This window comes from Silurus aristotelis (genome assembly GCF_946808225.1).
Source record: "Silurus aristotelis genome assembly, chromosome: 25".
Taxonomy (NCBI): domain Eukaryota; kingdom Metazoa; phylum Chordata; class Actinopteri; order Siluriformes; family Siluridae; genus Silurus; species Silurus aristotelis.
Window position 1 is genome coordinate 10,703,337 of NC_139598.1, and position 23,171 is coordinate 10,726,507.

General features: G+C 35.9%; 1 protein-coding gene across 1 annotated transcript; it reads right to left on the bottom strand.

Annotated features, from left to right (window-relative positions):
* Positions 1 to 1,817: 1,817 nt before the first annotated feature.
* eef1e1 (eukaryotic translation elongation factor 1 epsilon 1) lies at positions 1,818 to 22,337 on the bottom strand. Its single transcript, XM_083530080.1, has 4 exons — positions 21,814 to 22,337; positions 17,610 to 17,807; positions 3,017 to 3,112; positions 1,818 to 2,752 (listed from the first exon to the last, which is right to left on the bottom strand). Exons 1-4 carry the CDS (start codon positions 21,895 to 21,897, stop codon positions 2,609 to 2,611), a joined length of 522 nt encoding a protein of 173 aa, XP_083386206.1. The 5' UTR covers positions 21,898 to 22,337; the 3' UTR covers positions 1,818 to 2,608.
* Between the last annotated feature and the right edge of the window lie 834 nt (positions 22,338 to 23,171).

Genomic DNA, 23,171 nt, shown 5'->3' on the forward strand with positions numbered 1-23,171 from the left:
ATAAATAATTCACATTTCAGCAAATTAATTAAAACTGAAGTAACGAGCCGTTTTGAAAATGTAAGAAGTAGAAAGTACAGATATTTGTTTAAAGATGCAATGAGTAAAAATAAAAAGTTGTCCAAAAAATAAATAGATACCAGAAAAATCTACTTAAGTACAGTCAAAAAATATTTGTACTTTGTTACTTCCCACTTCTCATTTGGCTTAACTTAAACAACAAGTTTAAGTTAAACAGATAGCTAAGATTCATGAGAAGTGAAAAACAATTGTTACTTGTAGCAGGCAACCTCCACCTGCAAAAATGCAGTCTTCACAGACTTGTGAAATTATTTACTACAGGCTGCTGCAATGGGTACAAAAATAAATTTTTCTTTCTGTCAAATATAATTTCACCCAGATAGAATAGAAAAATCTTATGAAAAAATCTACCTATAGACCTACAGCTTTCCCAGAGAGTCCTTTAGGCCGCATCGATAAATATGGTAACATGAACTGCTGAAAATTAAACATAGAAGATAACAAGTCATGCTACATTCTGAAGTGTGTCACCAGAAGTGTGCACACACAGTATCCTCTGGGTGGAGCGCTCATGAGAATTTATGCAAGTAAGAAATCTTAAATAATATGCTTCTACAAAAGCATCAAGGCTCTGATATACGTGAGTATAGGTGTGTGTTCTTGCAACCATAAAGAAATTGCTTTAAAAAAGTATGATTTTGACATGCAGAATTTCATTTGTTAGCAGTTTTTCAACACCAGCCTTGTGAATTTCTCTAGTTAATTCACATTTATGAACGTATTTTAAAAAGTTATTAGTGAAAACTTAAATTCCACCTTATCTTACACAGAATTAAGATTTGACTTCCTCCACCACTATACACCCCCCTCTTGATGCCCCTGAGTCATATGTACAGCTCCTTCAATGCGCAAATGAGCACACAAAGTGCACACAATGACAGCACATCCCTGCTATTCAGTGCGAAAAAAAAAAAAAAAAAAAGGGGAACCTCTTCCAGCTGAGGCAGGGATCCAGAGTCTAATTCTGAAACATTCATCCATGCCAAGTTAAAGTGTCTTTCCTGTGCCTTGGGTCACACACATGCACCTTGGCTTCAATTTCTTTGAGTAAAGCACTGAAGCCTATTCTGTGGACAGATTATTGCATCTTAATAATTTACTCATTTTAACAGATGTGGCCTGTTTTCACTCATAGTGTGTCTCAAAAATATAAATAATGATTAAGGAAACTTTTGTACAGTAAACTCCTCAAAGCCAATGAAAGCAATGGACATGTGAGCGGATAGAAACAATTTTCCTGTTTTTATCTCACGCCATTCTGCTGGCCATGATGTTTCTTCACCTTTAAACAACTTTATAAGGAATTTATTGTCTTTGTCTCAGAGTAAAAGCTGTGTTGTCTAGGCAAATTAATTTGATTTTATAACTGGTTCATGCTGCACTGTTTGGAAAAGGATAAAGTAATGCCTAATACTAAGAAAGCAGGACTATAGAGTGCTCCCAGCCAAGGCTATGGCTGTTTTTTTATTGCTTGAATATTTAATTAAAAGATTTGGCAAGGACAGTTAAATGTAAATTGTGCTTTCCCCAGACACCTAACAAATTGCTAAAATATAATTGCATGTATCCAGACAATTAAATATTAATGGGAGATAAATAACCAGTAAAACAAAAACTCTTCATTATAGATATGAAGTCACAAGGCCTGTTTGCATGACTGCTGTTTTGTTATCTTACAAATATGACAATATGTTCCACTGATTTTTCAAAGACAGAAGCAAGTTATAGAAGACAAATTTTGATTTCCCATTTCATTTATTGACAATGGTTTGTTCAAATGTTATAGTGAAATTGAATTAGGACCATTCGTCTTTTCATAAAGGAGTTTTGAAAGTCTTCAATATTTTTTTTAGTATATGCAGAGCACAAAGATGAGCAAGATTGCTTTCAGCAAACCTTAATTATCAAAGATTTTCCAGCTTGTAATCATTTGAATCCCACTTCTGTGCCACGAAACGCAGGAATGAAATAATGTCCATCGTCTTGGCAACTGGTTGTGGAGATGCTGAGGACATCAAGCACAATTGGCACTGGTTGCCTGTTGCAGCTGGTAGCCTGCCGTCTGAACCAGAAAACAAACTCAGTTCACACCCTACACTTCACACACGACAATGATTACTATAGCTGAGAGGAAATTATGACAGCCTTAAAGGAGGAGATATTTAAAACAAAATTATTAAAGAGAACGAAGTAAATGTTAAAATAAATTGTAACACTGCACAGCCTATTGAGCTCAACAAGCTGCATGTGTTTTTATATATCTTTTTATTTGCATCATTCTTTATACTTTATACATATTTAGTAGATGTATTATAAATATACTTGCCAACAGTCACAGAGGTTAAAACTTGGGAAAAGGACCTACCATACCTCAAGACAAAAAGAAAATCATTGATAACCTAACTGGATCGCTTGTCTCAGTGATCAGAGAGCTGCACAGTACAAAAGCCCCAACATTTAACCCCAAAAATGAGTGAAGATGGGACTTCCCTGCATTATTAATTATGAAGAGGACAAGAATAGGTGGTCAATGCTGATTGCTTTGGTAAACTTTGTTCCTCAAAACTATCACAGGGGGCAGGTGATGACGCACTCCTGGATAATGTTGTATGTGATCAAACCATCGGGTCACGTTCAAGTATTTTTCTTTCTGCTGTACTGCAAGCTCCGACTGATTTAGGGGAAAAACAGAACAGAATAGTGAAAAGAATTGATCCTTTGGCAAAATAGGACAAAATTGTGACAAAGATTCTACATAAACAGAGCAAAGAGTTTCTTTTTTTCCTGTCAAGATTTTCTGACATCTGACATGAAATGTGACTGTAATACATTAATGAAATATATTATAGCAAAAAAAGTAATTCCTCCTTTTTGCCTTTTCTTGCTTAAGTTTGTCAATCTGGCCAGTTATCTAGCACAAAGCAGAGGAACTTACAACGATGTGATGGATGCCATAGTACATGAGTGCATCTGCAAGTGTGATGCTGTTTCCTGCCAGATACACCTTATCCACCAAATACTCATTGAGCTCCTATAAAAAAAATAAAAATAAAAAAAAAGCACTTTTAAACAAAATCTGACTTGTATATTGAATCAATGTATACTTAAATTTACATATCTACATTCTTTTGTTTAAAAGATTAGGACCCTTTTTTTTTAGCTAGAATTACAGCTAAATGTCTATTCACTCTGAGAAATTAATAGAACCAACAGGTCAATAAAAAGAAAAATGTTCACTTGCAGCTGCATGTGAACATTTGTGTGTGTGTGTGTGTGTGTGTGTGTGTGTGTGTGTGTGTGTGTGTGTGTGTGTATATGTAGAGACAGAACCCTGATCTCAATGTAAATGAGTCTGTCTGGGATTACATGATGAGACAGGGCGCATCCACAGAAAATCTGTGGTTAGTTCCCCGAGATGTTTGGAACAACTTACCTGCCGAGTTCCTTTAAAAACTTTGTGCAAGTGTACCACAAACAGCAAGAAGAATGATTGTTTTGTAGGCAAATGATGGTCTCACCAAATATTGATAAAATTTTCTTCTCTGTTAATATACATACTATGTTGTTAATTTATAAACCATTAACAGTTATTTACAGCATTTTACTCACACCTGACTAAGACTTTTGTATATATACAAAATGTTAGTCAAAATGTTGACAAAATCTTCTGTAGTTTTTCTTTATTTTAATTATTTTCATCGTTGTACATACTGAAAGAACCAAACTATAAAAGAACACACATGGAATTATGTAGTAAGCAATAAAGAATAAAAAACAAACCAGGATGTTTAATTTTTGACCAAAGTAGATACATTTAGCTTTGATGGCATTCTCTCATCAGATTCATAAGGTAGTCAATCTTGGAGTTTCCAGATGTGTTGAGTACTCGTTGGCTGCTTTTTTTTTTTTCATTCTTCAGTCCAACATCCCAAACCTCAACTAGATTTAGATCAGGTGATTATGGAGGCCAAGTCATCTGATACAGCCCTCCATCACTCTCCTTCTTGAATAGCTACAAAATCTAAAAGGTGTGTTTAGGGTCATTGTCCTGTTGGAAAACAAATTATGTCCTACAAAGTGCAAACCAAATGGAGTGGCATGTCGGTGCAAAATGCTATGGTAGACATGCCGGTTAAGTGTGCCCTCAATTTTGACTGTTACCAGCAAAGCACCCCCACATCATCACACCTTCTCCTCCAGGCTTCATTTTGGGAAACATAAATTCAGGAATCATCCGTTCACCCTTCTCTATGTCTAAAAAAAAAAAGTCATGGCAGTTAGAAATAAAAATCTTAAATTTGGACTCTAAAGAGCTATAAATCAACAGTTTCTGAGTCTGGTAATTCTAATAAACCTTTCTCCTGCACCAGACATATCTCTTGGTTTTCCTTTTCTGGGATGGTCCACATTGGTGCCTGTTTTATCATAGTTATTGATAGCTTTGGTGACTGCACATAGGGATTCTGAATTAATTGTAATTAAATAAGTGATTCAAGTTCTTGAGATTTTTTCATATTAACTAATAGTATCTAAAGATTTTTTTCGTATTAAAGTAATGACACGGTCATGGATTTGTACATAGGTTAGTGGCACTAATAGGGCTATTGACTCTGTACTTACTCTTTCTTTACACAAAACAAATTATGGCAATCTGAAATAATAAACATATTCTGGGTTGTTTACCAATTCTTCGTTTACTAAATAATATAAAGAGCTTCATTGCCAAGTATGTTTGACACAAATAATTTTCTTTGGTGACAGAAGCTTCTAGTTGCACCTGTATTTTTTTTTTTATAAAAGATGCACGTCAAAACCATATTAACGCGTTAACGCAAATTCCTTTTAACGCCATTATTTTTTCTTACGCACACACGTTGTTGAGATTTGATTCTCAGCCCGCCTTGTAGTTTGGGAAGTCAAGTTACGAAGCGATGCAGCAGCAACGTTGTGTGGATAGAAAGAAGAATTTTTTTTTTTTATGCCAGATTTTGCTTCAAAACCCTGCCAAATGGTTCTCTTGACAGGACTGGTTCTGTATTGCACTCCCCACTGTTATTTGCACAGTTTATTTAGCCTGATAAATAGATTTTTTGTTTTGATCTCACTTAGCAGAAGGTAATGTTTTTTGTGAGCCTTTATTTTCCACCTTGTGTGGTTACGCAAAATTTCATACTGTGAGATTATTTGCTTTAAATGTGAAGGATTCATAAGAATAATCTTTAGTTGAAAAATGCACTTCTACAATGTGCCTCTTGTTTTGATGCATAATTTTATGGTTGAACTGCTTTATAATACAAGGGATGTTTAATTAATCCTAACAAGTGTAAAGCAGGACACTACATTGTATTAGTAATATTAAGTAATGTTACATTCAGGTGAAAATGCCCATTTGTTTTTGCTTGAATTTGCACTCTTATGCACTCTTTTTGAGCCTGCTGTATATGCTGTATTGTTGAAATAAACATATCTGCATTGAAGCAAGCATATTTGTTCACTCCCATGTAATGAGTGTATATATATATATATATATATATATATATATATATATATATATATATATATATATATATATATATATATATATATATATATATACACAGTGGGTACGGAAAGTATTCAGACCCTCTTAAATTTTTCACTATTTTTTATTTTGCAGCCATTTGCTAAAATCATTTAAGTTCATTTCTTTTCCTCATGAATGTACACATAGCACCCTATATTGGCAGAAAAACACAGAATTGTTGACACTGTTGCAGATTTATTTAAAAATAAAAAATAAAATATCACATGGTCCTAAGTATTCAGACCCTTTGCTCAGTATTTAGTAGAAGCCCCCTTTTGATCTAATACAGCCAGGAGTCTTTTTGGGAAAGATGCAACAAGTCTTTCACACCTGGATTTGGGGATCCTCTGCCATTCCTCCTTGCAGATCCTCTCCAGTTCTGTCAGGTTGGACGGTAAACGTTGGTGAAAAACTATTTTTAGGTCTCTCCAGAGATGCTCAATTGGGTTTAAGTCATTGCTCTGGCTGGGCCATTCAAGAACAGTCACAGAGTTGTTGTGAAGCCACTCCATCGTTATTTTAGCTGTGTGATTAGGGTCATTGTCTTGTTGGAAGGTAAACATTCGGCCCAGTCTGAGGTCCAAAGCACTCTGTAGAAGGTTTTCGTCCAGGATATCCTTGTGCTTGGCCGCATTCATCTTTCCCTTGATTGCAACCAGTCGTCCTGTCCCTGCAGCTGAAAAACACCCCCACAGCATGATGCTGCCACCACCATGCTTCATTGTTGAGACTGTACTGAACAGGTGATGAGCAGTGCCTGGTTTTATCCACACATACCGCTTAGAATTAAGGCCAAAAAGTTCTATCTTGGTCTCATCAGACCAGAGAATCTTATTTCTCACCATCTTGGAGAACTCCATGCGGGTTTTCATGTGTCCTGCACTGAGGAGAGGCTTCCGTCTGGCCACTCTGCTATAAAGCCCCACTGTGGCTGCAGTGATGGTTGACTTTCTACAACTTTCGCCCATCTCCCGACTGCATCTCTGGAGCTCAGCCACAGTGATCTTTGGGTTCTTCTTTACCTCTCTCACCAAGGCTCTTCTCCCCCGATAGCTCAGTTTGGCCGGTCGGCCAGCTCTAGGAATGGTTCTGGTCGTCCCAAACGTCTTCCATTTGAGGATTATGGAGGCCACTGTGCTCTTAGGAACCTTACGTGCAGCAGAAATTTTTTTGGAACCTTGGCCAGATCTGTGCCTTGCCACAATTCTGTCTCTGAGCTCTTCAGGCAGTTCCTTTGACCTTAATGATTCTCATTTGCTCTGACATGCATTGTGATCTGGAAGGTCTTATATAGACAGGTGTGTGGCTTTCCTAATCAAGTCCAATCAGTATAATCAAAAATTTCTGGACTCAAATGAAGGTGTAGAACCATCTCAAGGATGATCAGAAGAAATGGAGAGCACCTGAGTTAAATATATGAGTGTCACAGCAAAGAGTCTGAATACTTAGGACCATGTGATATTTCAGTTTTTCTTTTTTAATATATCTGCAAAAAGGTCAACAATTCTGTGTTTTTCTGTCAGTATGGGGTGCTATGTGTACATTCATGAGGAAGAAGAATGAACTTAAATGATTTTAGCAAATGGCTGCAATATAACAAAGAGTGAAAAATTTAAGGGGGTCTGAATACTTTCCGTACCCACTGTATATATACAGTAAGGAAAATAAGTATTCGAACACCCTGCTATTTTGCAAGTTCTCCCACTTAGAAATCATGGAGGGGTCTGAAATTGTCATCGTAGGTGCATGTCCACTGTGAGAGACATAATAAAAAAATAAAAAAATAAATCCAGAAATCACAATATATGATTTTTAAACTATTTATTTGTATGATTCAGCTGCAAATAAGTATTTGAACACCTGTCTATCAGCTAGAATTCTGACCCTCAAAGACCTGCCTTTAAAATGTCCACCTCCACTACATTTATTATCCTAAATTAGATGCACCTGTTTGAGGTCATTAGCTGCATAAAGACACCTGTCCACCCCATACAATCAGTAAGAATCCAACTACTAACATGGCCAAGACCAAAGAGCTGTCCAAAGACACTAGAGACAAAATTGTACACCTCCACAAGGCTGGAAAGGGCTACGGGGAAATTGCCAAGCAGCTTGGTGAAAAAAGGTCCACTGTTGGAGCAATCATTAGAAAATGGAAGAAGCTAAACTTGACTGTCAATCTCCCTCGGACTGGGGCTCTATGCAAGATCTCACCTCGTGGGGTCTCAATGATCCTAAGGAAGGTGAGAAATCAGCCCAGAACTACATGGGAGGAGCTGGTCAATGACCTGAAAAGAGCTGGGACCACCGTTTCCAAGGTTACTGTTGGTAATACACTAAGACGTCATGGTTTGAAATCATGCATGGCATAGAAGGTTCCCCTGCTTAAACCAGCACATGTCCAGGCACGTCTTAATTTTGCCAATGACCATTTGGATGATCCAGAGAAGTCATGGGAGAAAGTCATGTGGTCAGATGAGACCAAAATAGAACTTTTGGGTCATAATTCCAATAAACGTGTTTGAAGGAAGAAGAATGATGAGTACCATCCCAAGAACACCATCCCTACTGTGAAGCATGGGGGTGGTAGCATCATGCTTTGGGAGTGTTTTTCTGCACATGGGACAGGGCGACTGCACTGAATTAAGGAGAGGATGACCGGGGCCATGTATTGCGAGATTTTGCAGAACAACCTCCTTCTCGCAGTTAGAGCATTGAAGATGGGTCGAGGCTGGGTCTTCCAACATGACAATGACCCGAAGCACACACCCAGGATAACCAAGGAGTGGCTCTATAAGAAGCATATCAAGGTTCTGGCGTGGCCTAGCCAGTCTCCAGACCTAAACCCAATAGAGAATCTTTGGAGGGAGCTCAAACTCTGTGTTTCTCAGCGAGAGGCCAGAAACCTGACTGATCTAAAGAAGATCTGTGTGGAGGAGTGGGCCAAAATCCCTCCTGCAGTGTGTGCAAACCTGGTGAAAAACTACAGGAAACGTTTGACCTCTGTAATTGCAAACAAAGGCTACTGTACCAAATATTAACATTGACTTTCTCAGGTGTTCAAATACTTATTTGCAGCTGTATCATACAAATAAATAGTTAAAAAATCATACATTGTGATTTCTGGATTTTTTTTTTTTTTTTAGATTATGTCTCTCACAGTGGACATGCACCTACGATGACAATTTCAGACCCCTCCATGATTTCTAAGTGGGAGAACTTGCAAAATAGCAGGGTGTTCAAATACTTATTTTCCTCACTGTATATATATATTTTAGTCAACGAATGCTGTTATCGATTAGTTGGGCTGCACAAGTTACGGGTTACAGATAACACAATCACTTGCAAAATGGCGGAGAGTACAGGGTCAACCGGCAGCAGAAAAATGTGTCCGTCCCAAGTCATCCAAGGCATGGGAGCATTTCATATTAAACGCAACAAAGAAGACTGTAACCTACAAGTTATGTAAAGCTGAGCTTGTGTGGCATTGAATTACCACAGTGGGGGTAATTGGTGACAAAAAAAAAAAAACACATTGCTGTCACGGATGAAGGCGAAGCATCCACATAGTAAGCAAAAACTGTATAATCTTAATCATGTGAAAATGGCATAGTTTAATGAAGTGCTATTGTGTAAACATACTGTGCCTTTATTACATTCTAATGCTGGATCTCAATGTTTGTATTAGGGCTGCAGCTATCAATTATTTCAGTAATCAAGTATTTTACAGATTATTCGAGAAAGCGAGTACTTTTTCTTTATTAAAGATCAGTATTAAATATACAAGAGAAAAGACAGGTCTCTTAAAATAATAATTTTTTGCATTTTAAAAAAGGAAAATTTTTATTGCTGAAAGTGCATACCTGTGAAAACTAAAGCATTTTATGCATTTAATTGCATTTTACATCAAAATGAAAATTCTTACATAAAAATTTAAAAATAAATTTTATTACTGTACTCTGTGTTCTTTATGTTTTATTTTGAAATGATCCCAAATTTTGGAAACGCTCTATTGTGTTCTTTGGCCTGAATCTTCTCCTCCCCCCTTACTGTTTTCTTTCTGTTCTTCCATTTTGCGTCTTCTTCCATTTTTGTCTTCTGTGTTGTATAGAAGCTGGATTCCACCACAAAGTTTATTTTCTCGAAAAGCCTTTTTTCCTCGAAATTCCAACTTTATTTCTCGTAAACATTTCTGGTGCATCCACCTGTAACCAGGTTGTCAGCATGAAGATTGAAGCTGTTAGTGTAGGAAGCTCCTCTGCTTCGTCTGTCTTGTTCGATCTCCTCCAGAGCTGATTGTTAGACAGAGTTCTCCCGAGGGAAGCTTAGTTTGACACCATGCAAACATATCGATTGTAGCCTATTTTATTTTCAATGTTTTAAAGCTTTCTGGCACTGCAGAAGGGGTGACGCTGTCCGAATGGCTAATAAAAAGTGGGATATTTCGAGAAATCAAGTCAGAATTATGAAAAATAAAGACGCAATTGTAAGGGGAAAAAAATCCGAAGAGGAATTTTTTTTTTTTTATGTGGCAGAAACAGGCTTTCATAATGTTTACCTGTCCAGAGCGCACCAGAGTTTAGTGCTCCGTGTACAGTTAAATAGTTTAAAAGCATTTTTTAAATTCAAATTACTCGAGCCCCAGTTTGTATATTTAATTTATAGACATATTTAATATACAAAGAATAATTATATATTCTAGAAGCTTATAAGTTTACAACTAAACAAAATGTATTTTTTTTTCAATAAACATTTTCAAAATCTATTATATTTGTTATTGATTGTTTTAAGCATGGTTGTCAACTTGCCATCTGCAATTATCATTAAAAACAATACAAATGTTGATTTACACAAATTGCTTTACCTCATACACAAATGCTGATTTTATGTAATTTTTTACAGAAAGAAACAAACCAGTGCGAGTGGATTTGTGCAAAGAGAAATTTCCCATGCACTCCTCAACAAGCAGCCACTATAAGCTTTAAAATGTCAAAATTAAAAATACCGTAATTTCCGGACTATAAAGCGCACCCTTGTATAAGCCGAATTTTACAAATATTTTTATTTTTAACATAAATAAGCCGCACCTACACTGAAACTAATGAACTTTACACAGGCTTTAGCGAAAGACAGTGTCTGTTACACGGTGTAACGGGTGAAATATGTTGTGGCTCCTTTAAAAGCAGAGCGCCATTTTTCACTGCATTCTTCCGGTATTACTGCGTGTGTGTGCGTGTGGAGACTGAGGATTATGTGCTCATTATTTTCTGATGCTTATTTCTAAGTTTCTTTGACTAACCCATAACGATGTTGCCAAGAAAAATAAAAAAGCACGAGTTTTGGAAACCTGTCTGTGCTTATATGATTTCATTTGCAACTGGAGTTAGCGAGCTCTCCCTTCACCCAGACTCAACGCGCTACAACGGCTTGTATCTAAACAGTAGCCGACCAAGAAAGTCATTGTTCACTGTCTTCCTCCTTCCTTTCACAACTAGTGTATTTCTCTCGGGAGTTTATCTTTTGGCATCGTTGTGCGTTTAAAAATCAACACCGGTGGAAGTTTTTCTCCCGAAGCCGTGCAGCTCAGAACACAGGTGAGGTGCGTTTTTTTCTTTTCCGTTCGGAAATTTCATTGGTCTAATGTTATAGGGTTCAGTTTTTTGGCTTGAAGTTTGTGAAACCGGGAAAAACCCAGGAAAAATTCATAAATTAGCCGCTTCGTTGTTTAAGCCACGGGGTTCAAAACGTGGGAAAAAAGTAGCGGCTTATAGTCCGAAAGATATGGTAGTTTAACTCAATGTGTGGCTTTTGCATTTTTTAAGTACAGTTGTACATATACATACCTTAAATTAGGGTTTAATATAGTTATAATAAGTAAAACAAAAAAAGTTTCCGATTAATTGGAAAAGAGCGCTGTCATTCCATTAAAATATTTAAGCATGATTAATCTCATGATTGCCATGAGTTCAGTTTGATTAATCGCAACTTAATTGCACAATTTTACCTTACATTAATATTTTCAAGTTTTTTATACTCTAATCAATTATGCTTTATGCAATTTTATGTTTTTTTTATTATTAGTGAAACAAAACAACATGTAGCATGAAGACAAAATATTCTTGTAAATGTTTTTGAATGATGGTGTTTTAAATAATCAGGACAACAAACTTTTGCTATGTTTCCATGTTTTTGATGTGTGCATATAAATAAGCTTATTACAACTATACAGAGCCCTAATTCAGGGTATTTATGAATGAAAGTGTACTTTAAAAAAAATTAAAGCCATATACTGAGTTTAACCATCTTTAATTTAGACATTTTAAAGTTTATAGTGGCTGATTGTTGAGTGCATGGAGAATTTCTCCTTTAACAAATTTACTCATGCTGAGTTGTTTATTTCTGTAAAAAAAATAAATAAATAAAAATAAAAATAAAAATTTGAGTATGCAGGGTGTAAATTGTGTAAATCAATACATGTATTGTGTTCAATGATAATTGCAGATGGCAAGTTAACAACCATGCATTAAAAAATACACAGGCATTTTGTTTAGTTCTGAAGATATAAGCATCTAGAATATAATCACGTAGTAAAATAGCAGTAAAACTTGAAAACATACATTCACTGTTATAGCACACAAATGCTATAAAAGAGAAGGAAATGGAGAAATGCAGCGAGGCAACAGGCTTAATTTAAAAAAAAAGGAAAAAATATGCATTGGTGTACAAATGTATAAACTTTCACTGAAAACTGCAAGAGGGACTAAAAATATCATAATTTACTGTTATTAACTTCTGTTATTTGCTGCTTTTAGATGTAGTATTTGTCTGCACCGTTTTAATTGAATCCATCTCTATGTTGTGAGCAAACTGATTGCAAGCTGATGCTTGTGAGTTACACCCGAACAGATCCAGTGCGACTGTCCCAAAGTTACAAACAAACAGTTTACACATAAGAACTTCATTAAACTACACCATTTTCACATGATGAGGAATTTACAGTTTTTGCTGATATTTCACTTTCACCCATGACAGAAGTTTGTTTTCTTTTTCCTTTCCACAAGCGGCAGTGTTATCTTGCCATCACGGTAACCCTTAAGTAGCCAAACTAATCAATAAGGACATTTGTTAACAACAAACCTCATTATTTTTTGTGCATGCATTTTTGGTGGCTGTCATACAGCAGTAATAGCACTTAAATGCCATTTTCTCATATAAACTGCTAGTTAATCTAACTTTTCGTTTACTTTTTGTTCCTTTTTGTGTTTCCAGAGGCCACAAGCAAAAAGACGTGTGTGTACATAAGCATTTACATTGAAATGTAAAGTAAAACTTTTTTTAATAATCTTTTTCCCTCTACACCCTTAAATGGCATTTTAATGTCTTTTGTTGCCTTCTTGGCCAGGTCTCAAGGATAATTAGTTAAATAGACCTCCCTCCCTCCCTCCCTCCCTCACTCACTCACTCGTTTTCAGGATCAGCTTTTCTGCATGGAAGCAATTAGATTCTGGAGGCAAAGTGCTCACCTTAACAATCCAGGAATACATGGGACAAACTGGTCAGGATTTTAGTGAGGAAAACATACATGGAGTGGTTCGGCAGCAGAAGTGGTTTTCAGCACTGGTTTTCCCTTGAAAATAACCCGTTTGTCTCTCAATGATGGGCACTGAGCTTCTACAAATGGAAGCAATTTTGAGAGCTTCACTAATCTATCTCTATGTATTACACAAATGGGTGTTTGGAACTTGCTGTAAAGACATAACCATATTTTAGATGTGAGGCATTATGTTTTTGGTGAAAGGTACTTATATATTTCTTTTTAATGTAAGTAGTTGTCTTGCCATTATCACTATTGCTTAGTCTTTCACCTCCTTCAAAAAAAAAAAAAAAAAAAAAGACTTTTGAGGAATGTTTTTATTTGCATTTTATATTATACTAGCTGAAAGTACCTGTGCTTCGCTACGAAAGGCAGAACACTAAGCAATATGGCAATAAGCAGTAAGCACTGAGCAGGACTGGATGATCAGAGATCAGAACGTAACGTCAACAAATAACGTACTACCCCTTTGTAGTACCGATACAGGGCAAACTACTTTGAAAATAATTTTTATCGTGCATCTAACATCTAATAAGAAACAATGTACTAAGTTTCATTAGGATCCATACTGTTATTTCGAAGAATGTACAATGCGTGAGAAATCGCGTTTTTCGCGAGTTAGCCGCGATCCAGGGCGAATTTTTCAAAACCCTTTCTTAGTGAGCACCTAAGACCCAGGAGGAAGGTATGTTCCAAATTTCATTGCAATCCGTGCAGTGGTTTTTGAGATTCCGTGATGAGTGAGTGAGTCAGTCAGTGGTATTTGAGCTTTATATATATATATATATATATATATATATATATATATATATATATATATATATATATATATATATATATATATATATATATATATATATACACACATATATATACATATACATTTTTCTGAAATCTGAAAGGAAATTTAAAGAACAAAATACACAATAAATAATTGTGTCATATCCATAGACAATTAACCCCAGAACATTCTTGCAACCTAGTAGCAATTATTTCATGGACTGATACTAGTGGTTGGGGACCTCTGCAATAAACTGTCATCAGCTTATGACTCCACTGGCAACCCCAAAAAGCATAATTCTGCCATTTACCCTTAACCAAGGGTATCCACCTCATTAGGCAATTAGATTAGTTGCAATCAAGGATATCTCTTTGTGTTAGTCCTGGTAGATTATGCAACATGAAACCTGGAAGTCATGACTATTTGCAATATATCCAATAGAAGTTTGGAAGTACACTTTTTCAGGACCAGGACAGTGTGTTCATGTCACAAACTCTCAACAAATTATGAATAGATTTTTACCAGTGAACACCATACTGCTGCTTAAATGCTATAAATCAGACACCAAAAACATATGCAAGTTCGTTTACAATGACGTACTATCACATCATTAGAAAAAACTGGAAGGGACCTTCTAATTGCAAAAAACTAATTCAATGTGTCTTTGACCTGAAAGCAAAATCTAAAACATTAGGTCAATTAGCACAAGAAAATCTGCTTAAACCCAAGAACAACAAGCTCAGCTCTATAGGAATTTGCAACTGGTGATAAAGTGCTTCGTTTTCTACCCATGTGTGCCAAATTACACACAGAGTGGCAAGGATTCTTTAAAGGTCAAGTTGCGGTAAGAGAAATTGACTCTTGAAGGTGCAGGGGTAAGGTTGATGAAATACCAATATACCATCTCATTCTCCTAAAACCATATAGTGAGGTGGGACCTGTGGTGAGGAGGTGGGATCAGATCCAAAAATGTGAACCAATTCACCCCAGTCCCCTGAGGAGACCACCTCTTACCATCCCAGAGAGTAAGGGTTGCACATTTTTTCATTTTACTCAGTTGCAAAAACCACAAAGAGCATCACAGTGAGACTCCCCCAGGCTACCTGAACACAAAAATGTTGTGTGGGATTTACACAGGAAACATCAAGGTAATCAAGGAGTCTTGCAGTGATTGGAGCACTTCCCCTGGATGACCAAAAAGCTGAGTCACTGCCTTTATTCAAACAACAAGACCTAACTCTTCCTGAAACACTTAAACTAGCACTTTTTTCCTTGTTTATATCTTTGTTTATTTATAAAGTGTGCTATAATTCCTCTCAACAGAGTTTAGGCTGATAGTTTCCTAAATCTGCAACCTAGTGAACCAGTATTTATTTATTCATTTTGTATGTCGCTCTGGACAAGGGCGGCTGCTAAATGCTGTAAATGTAAACCACCATTTTCAGCTCTCTCTATAGTTGAATCACTCAAGAACAACCAGAGACTACTCTGAGAAGGGAGAAGTCTCTGTATGCCTCAGTATGAGGTAGGGGTGGGTGCTATATCTGTATAAACATGACTACTGGTATCATGCTGTTCCAGATATGGATTTTGATATACCATGGATTCAGTTACATATTCATGAATTTAAATTTTGCATTTATATTTGTTGTTAAATTTCGTACTCTGTACAAATTTTAACACTACTAACCACACTGACGATACAGAGCCGAAGGTTGAACATTTACATAGTTGTCCTCTTCTGTGTCCAACTCCTTACTACACAGGCATTAGTAATCAAATTCCAAGAGCATTATACCAGTCCAAATTAATAGAGCATGAAAAATGTATCTATATTCCTGGCTGGGGATCTTGTATATTGGCTCCCGAGCATGAATCAATTTCTGAAACCTTTTTTCTCCACAGATTGAATCCTTTGCAATGTGATGTGTTAGTGTACTTATGTCTTTCCTTTTTTGAGCCAATTGCTTATTGGGAGCTGTGCTCGTTTTCAAGCGGCTCTGCCTCTGGGAAGATCCTTTGCACGCATTTGTGTGCATTCCTCATATTCGCGGGCATGCATGTATTTCAAGTTGTTAAAGAGATTGCTGGTGTTTCCACACAGTTTGCAAACTCTTGAGATTTAACAATAGGAATTGGTTAAAAAGAAGGTGGCCTCGTCTGTCATATGGAACTGGTTTGGGTTCAAAATCTACATGGTTCTGAAGCAGGTGTAAACTGGGCAGTACAAGCTATCTCTAAACAGGACTGTTTTGAGAAAATGACTGGCACATAAACACCTATATTTAAATGTGGTCCATAGAATTTCGCCCAGCATTCAACAAAATCATTCCTTAGCACCTGATCAGGAAACTGAGCCAACTGTGCCTGAGCACCTCCCTCAGGACCTCAGTCAGTCCAATTCAAAAACAGCACCCCAGCAGTTATAGATAGATGTTTATAAAACAACAAAGATGGTTGTTTATTTTAGGAGAACACCTAGTGTACACTCTGCTGAACAACAAAGATTCCTTTGTAGAGATCATCAAGAGAACCAAATTTATTGGTGTTCACCTGGTCTGGTCTCTCAACACCAGCTTCATAGCCAAGAAAGCCCAGAACCATCTCTAGCTCCTGGGAGAAAAACCTAAACTTCCACCACCTATCCCCACCACATTCTACAGAGGGACTTTAAAAAGCATCTAGAGCTGTCTGCTCAACACCTTTCTCAGACATTGTTGTGTTCATGTCAATGCTCTGTGACCCCCGCCCCCCTGCTCTAATGTCTCTGCCTCCTTATGCTGTCCTACTAAAGGAGAAGCGCCCTGCTGTCAATCATGTTCATTTATGTAATCCCATGTGTGGGTCTGCTTATGTTTGCTTATGCTCCCAATTAGTGATGTGTGGTTTAGGGTAAATATAAATATATGCATGTTTTACATAGCACCTTGGTCCAGGAGGAGTAGTGCTTTGTTTCACGGTGTACTGTACCAACTGTATATAGCTGAAATGACAATTAAAAACCTTCTGACTTTTCTTCCATGGATTAATATTTTGTAATTTTTTTTAACTTAATTTTTGGCCTAACAATTATTGTGAAATGTGGGACCTTAAACACACAGGTGCAAGCATTTCTAAATCATGTCCAATCAATAAAATTTATCGCAAATTGGCCTAATCATGTTTTTAGAGACATCTAAAAGTAATAAAATAAAATGGGATGAACCTGAGCTCCATTTGGAGAGCCCTATCAAAGTGTCTGAACAATTATCAAAAATGGAGCTATTTATTTACAAAATACATTTGTAAAAATCTACAGCACTATGTTTACATGTAGTCATTGATCTGTTCCTTTTGGGTTTTTTTTTTTTTAAATATGACTTAGTAGTTTGACTGATTAACAGCAGCATGCAACTGTAAAAGTATTTTTTTTTTATTCATAACATCACAGAAGGTTTTGAAGATTAACAGAGCATGAATGAGTCAACTTGAATATGAAGGATGCTTTTGACATCTCTGCAAACCATGCACGAGACACTACACAACATTACCCCAGATTATCATTTTAACTACTTAAATTGAGTGTTTGTAAAATTTACAAGGCCTCTTACCGTGAGTATAATCTTGACTTCATCTTGATAGCAGTTATCAAGTCGGGTCAAACGATACTCCAACCATTGCTGGACAACAGCTCTCTGCTCAACTGACTCTCCCAAAAGTTCTGGTTTTTTAGCCTCACTTACCAGGTGGGAGCTGATTGTAACTAAGCCAATTAAGGAAGAACCATTGTTGTTTTGAAGTACAGGTACCTAAAAATTAAAAAAGACAATCATTATATGTAGTGAGATTTTTGTATTCAGCAGTTTAAACCGTGGTGAACAAATTATGAATATATATTGGGTAGCCCACCATACAATACACTCCTCTGTGTAATGTTCTACTTGCCGGTCAATTCAAAAGTCTATTACATGTGAAATCAAAAAACACGTGGCAGGAAATCTCACCACAGTGTCCGGTGTGGTCCATAGGAGGATTTTTTTATTTACCCATAGCCTTCATCACTGCGGTTAAGCCAGCCGCATCTTGAAAATACACGGTTAAGCAGCCGCACTTTGTTTAGTGTTGCGCGTCTAATTGTGCACTTACGGTACGGGTGGTGGGAGCGGTCAAAATACATGTAAAGACTCTTCAGAACGGCGTTTCCGTTATAAAAAGACTCAGTGCATTTTGAATCATGTTTCATATTTAAACACTCATAAAACATTTTTCTTTATAGGTTTGCTCAATCTTTCAAATAATTCTCATTTAGACTCACCCGGACTATTATTCCTTTAAATTTCGACTCATTTTACTGTGGAGTTTTTAAGAAAACTAAAGGCAAAATCACTCAAGCATCAGTGCATTTTCAATCATATTCCATATTCAAACGCTTATAAAACATTTTTCTTTATAGGTTTGTTCAATCTTTCAAATAATTTTCATTTACAGTGTCCCTGTCTATTACTCTTTTAATTTTTCAAATCATTTTACTGTGGAGTTTTAAGAAAAGTAAAGGCAAAATCACTCAAAACCTCAGGTGCATTTTCAATCATATTCCATATTTAAACACTCATAAAACATAATTCTTTATAGGTTTACTGAATCTTTCAAATTATTCCTATTAAGGGTGTCCCTGTAAATGACTGTGTTAATTTTCAACTCATTTTTACTGTGGAGTTTTGGAGAAAAGTAAAGGCAAAATCACTCAAAGCATCAGTGCATTTTCAATCATATTTCATATTCAAACACTCATAAAAGTTTTTCTTTATAGGTTTGCTCAATCTTTCAAATTATTCTTATTTACAGTGTCCCTGTCTATTACTCTGTTAATTTTCAACTCATTTTACTGTGGAGTTTTTAAGAAAACTAAAGGCAAAATCACTCAAAGCATCACTGCATTTTTAATCATATTCCATATTCAAACACTCATAAAACATAATTCTTTATAGGTTTGCTGAATCTTTCACAGAATTCCTATTCAGACTCTCCCTCTCTATTATTTTATTAAATTTCCACTAATTTTACTGTGGAGTTTTTAAGAAAACTAAAGGCAAAATCACCCCAAGCATCACTGCATTTTCAATCATGTTCCATATCAAACACTCATAAAACAGTTTTCTTTTTAGGTTTGCTCAATTTTAAAATTATTTTTATTTACAGTGTCCCTGTCTATTATAGTATTAAATTTCAACTCATATTACTGTACAGTTTTTAAGAAAAGTAAAGGCAAAATCACTCCAAGCATAACTGCATTTTAAATCATATTCCATATTCGAACACTCATAAAACAATTTTCTTTATAGGTTTGCTCAATCTTTCAAATTATTCTTATTAACAGTGTCCCTGTCTATTACTCTTTTAATTTTCAAATCATTTTACTGTGGAGTTTTGGAGAAATGTAAAGGCAAAATCACTCAAAACCTCAGGTGCATTTTCAATCATATTCCATATTCAAACACTCATTAAACATTTTTCTTTATAGGTTTGCTTAATTCTTCACATTTTTCTTATTTATAGTGTCCCTTTATATTACTCTATTAAATTTCAAGTCATTTTACTCTAGAATTTTTGAGAAAATTGAATGCAAAATCAGTCCAAACCTCAGTGCATTTTCAATCTTGTTCCACATTCAAACACTCATAAAATATTAATATTTTCATTTAAAGGTTTCTTTATAGGTTTGCTCAATCTATCAAATTTTTATTATTTAGATTGTCTCGCTCTCTGTCTGTTTCTGTCTTTAGTGTGAATGTGGAACATGATTGAAAGTTTTGAGGTTTGGAGTGAATTTGCCATCACTTTTCTCAAAACCTCTGGAGTAAAATCACTTGAAATTTAAGACTATAATAGACAGGGAGACTTTTGAAATTGAGCAAACCTATAAAGAAAATTGTTTTTTGAGTGTTTGATAACGGAAGATGATTGAAAATGCAGTGATGCTTGGAGTAATTTTGGCTTTACTTTTCTCAAAAACTCTACAGTAAAATGAGTTGAAATTTAACAGATAAATAGACAGGGACACTCTAAATAAAAATAATTAGAAAGATTCAGCAAACCTATAAAGAAAACTGTTTTATGAGCGTTTGAATATGAAACATGATTAAAAATGCAGTAAAGCTTTGAGTGATTTTGCCTTTAGTTTTCTCCAAAACTCCACAGTAAAATGAGTTTGTATTTAATACAGTAATAGACAGGGACACTGTAAATAAGAATAATTTGAAAGATTGAGCAAACCTATAAAGAATTATCTTTTATGAGTGCTTGAATATGGAAAATGATTGAAAATGCAGTGATGCTTGGAGTGATTTTGCCCTAACTTTTCTCCAAAACTCCACAGAAAAAAAGAGTTGAAATTTAAAGGAATAATAGACAGGGACACCATAAATAAGAATGATTTAAAAGATTGAGCAAACCTATAAAGAAAAATGTTTAATAAGTGTTTGAATATGGACAGTGATTGAAAATGCAGTTATGCTTCTAGTGATTTTGCTTTTACTTTTCTTAAAAACTCCACAGTAAAATGAGTTAAAATTTAATAGAGTAATAGACAGGGACATAGTAAATAAGATTAATTAAAAAGATTGAACAAACCTATAAGAGAAAATGTTTATTGAGTGTTTGAATATGGAATATGATTGAAAATGCTGTGACGCTTTGAGTGATTTTGCCTTTAGTTTTCCTAAAAACTCCACAGTAAAATGAGTTGAAAATTAACACAGTCATTAACAGGGACACTGTAAATAAGAATAATTTGTAAGATTGAGCAAACCTATAAAGAATTATGTTTTATTAGTGTTTTCTTAAAACCTCCACAGTAAAATAAGTTGAAAATTAAAAGAGTAATAGACAGGGACACTGTAAATGAGAATTATTTGAAAGATTGAACAAACTTATAAAGAAAAATGTTTTATAAGCGTTTGAATATGGAATATGATTGAAAATGCACTGATGCTTTGAGTGATTTTGCCTTTAGTTTTCTTAAAAACAACACAGTAAAATGAGTCAAACCTATAAAGAAGAATGTTTTATGAGTGTTTGAATGTGGAACATGACTGAGTCTTTTTTTTTTTTTTATAACGGAAACGCCTTTCTGAAGCGTCTTCACATGTATTTTGACCGCTCCCACCACCCGTACCGTAAGTGCACGATTAGACGCGCAACACTAAACAAAGTGCGGCTAGCTTAACCTTGTATTTTCAAGACGCGGCTGGCTTAACCGCAGTCCTTCATCCTACCATGTCTCTCGTGGCGAAGCATTGTTTGCATTTACGACAAAAAGGCAGCGGAACTAACATTTTGGCTATGGGTTTTAGCGTCTCTCATTGCATTCTCGTAGTTTTCACTTTAAGATAAATTAGTTTGAAAATAACATAGGATAATATGTTAAAATAGCATCAGGATTCAAACTCACCGGTAAAAAAAAAAGCGTTTACTGTGAGAGGGTGAGAGAGTGAGCAAGTAAAATGGCTCAAAATATAAACACTGAATAACATAACTGCATTAATCACACCCTGCTGTCTATTTTCATAAGCACGTGTAATCATAGCTTCGGATTCTACATAACACGTATCCTTTCACTGGTTCGTTATACAAATTAAAGCCATGCTTCAAATCTATTCTGCACTGTATTACAATGTTAACACAACTAGCTTAGCTAACTGCTGTCAGCACGTAACGTTTAGTGCAATTGTAACAATAGAAAACGTCTATGTATCTAACATTCAGCAATCGCTATTTCATAGAACACAAATACGCCGATTAAATGTTTGAAATCACCTTTCTTTCTCCTTGTGTACTGATTTTTTTTTGCCTTTTTAATCCTACAAATTTCTCCAACGAGGAGAGTTCTCTCAACGCCATCTTGCCGCACGAAGAAAATGCTCGAACTCGCTGATTGGTGGAAAGGGTTCGGCCACACCCACAGCTATGAACGACAGCCGAATCGGGCAAGATCCGCGATCTAATATGATGACAGACCGTCTAAAACCAAGACTTACAAATTATTAACCCATCTATCTTGTGAACTAGTGGTCTGCTTTATAAACGGATGATCCTGATGATCTTGAACTGATTGAGGGATAGGAGTGTTTCTTCCAACTCATTCATGCACTTCCAACAGCCAGATTACAAATTTTGACCCATAAGAGTAGGAGTCCGTTTATCATTTTTTTATCTCAAGTTTTTATGTCTCTGTATTTTTATATTTGCAATGTAAAGTAAATGCTCCCTAGAAAGTGGCAAAAAATAACAATTGCTACTCCTACTTCTTCTTTCGGTCTTCTTCTTCAGTCCCCCCCCCCCTTCTTCAGTACCCCCCCCCCCCCCCCCCCCACCATGCTGAGGATGGTGTCTCCATCCTCAGCATTCTCCTACTAATAAACACCATGTCCCTCCTCTGCACATGTCCAAACTATGCACTGTCCCCCTAATAAACTCGTTTCTAATCCTGTCCATCCTCATCACTCCCAACGAAAACCTCAAAATCTTAGCTATCACCGTTAGGGGTCGCCACAGCGGATCATCCGTCTCCACTACTACCACTACTACTACTACTACTACTACCAATAATAATAATATTAATAATAATAAAAATAATAATAATTTTATATTTTAAATAATGTCGTATCTTTACTGCCATGGCCATTCTTGTAGACAAAGCCCTAAAGATACAGTTTGGGAGTGAGAACCAGTAAGAAAAAGTAAAATGCCACACACTGAAAGGACACTTTATCTTCATTGCTTGCGAGCAGAAGATGGTGGTCATGCTGGATGATCTAAATAACTCTCACCCATCAGTAGTCACTTAAGATTGTTAATTACACTGTAATTATTATATTATGAAGTATCCAAAAAGACTTCTAATAGGAGAAAACATTATTATACATTATTATATATTATACATACGTTCGATAATCATGCACATTTTCAATGCAGGTTTTCTGTGACAGACATATTCTTGGAATTACAATCAGGCTTTTGCAATGCCTACTAGGTTAATTGAGCTATTACAGTTATACCCCACCAGCACCACACACACACACACACACACACACACACACACACACACACACACACACACACACACACACACACACACACACACACACACACACATACAGTAAAACCGTTTACCA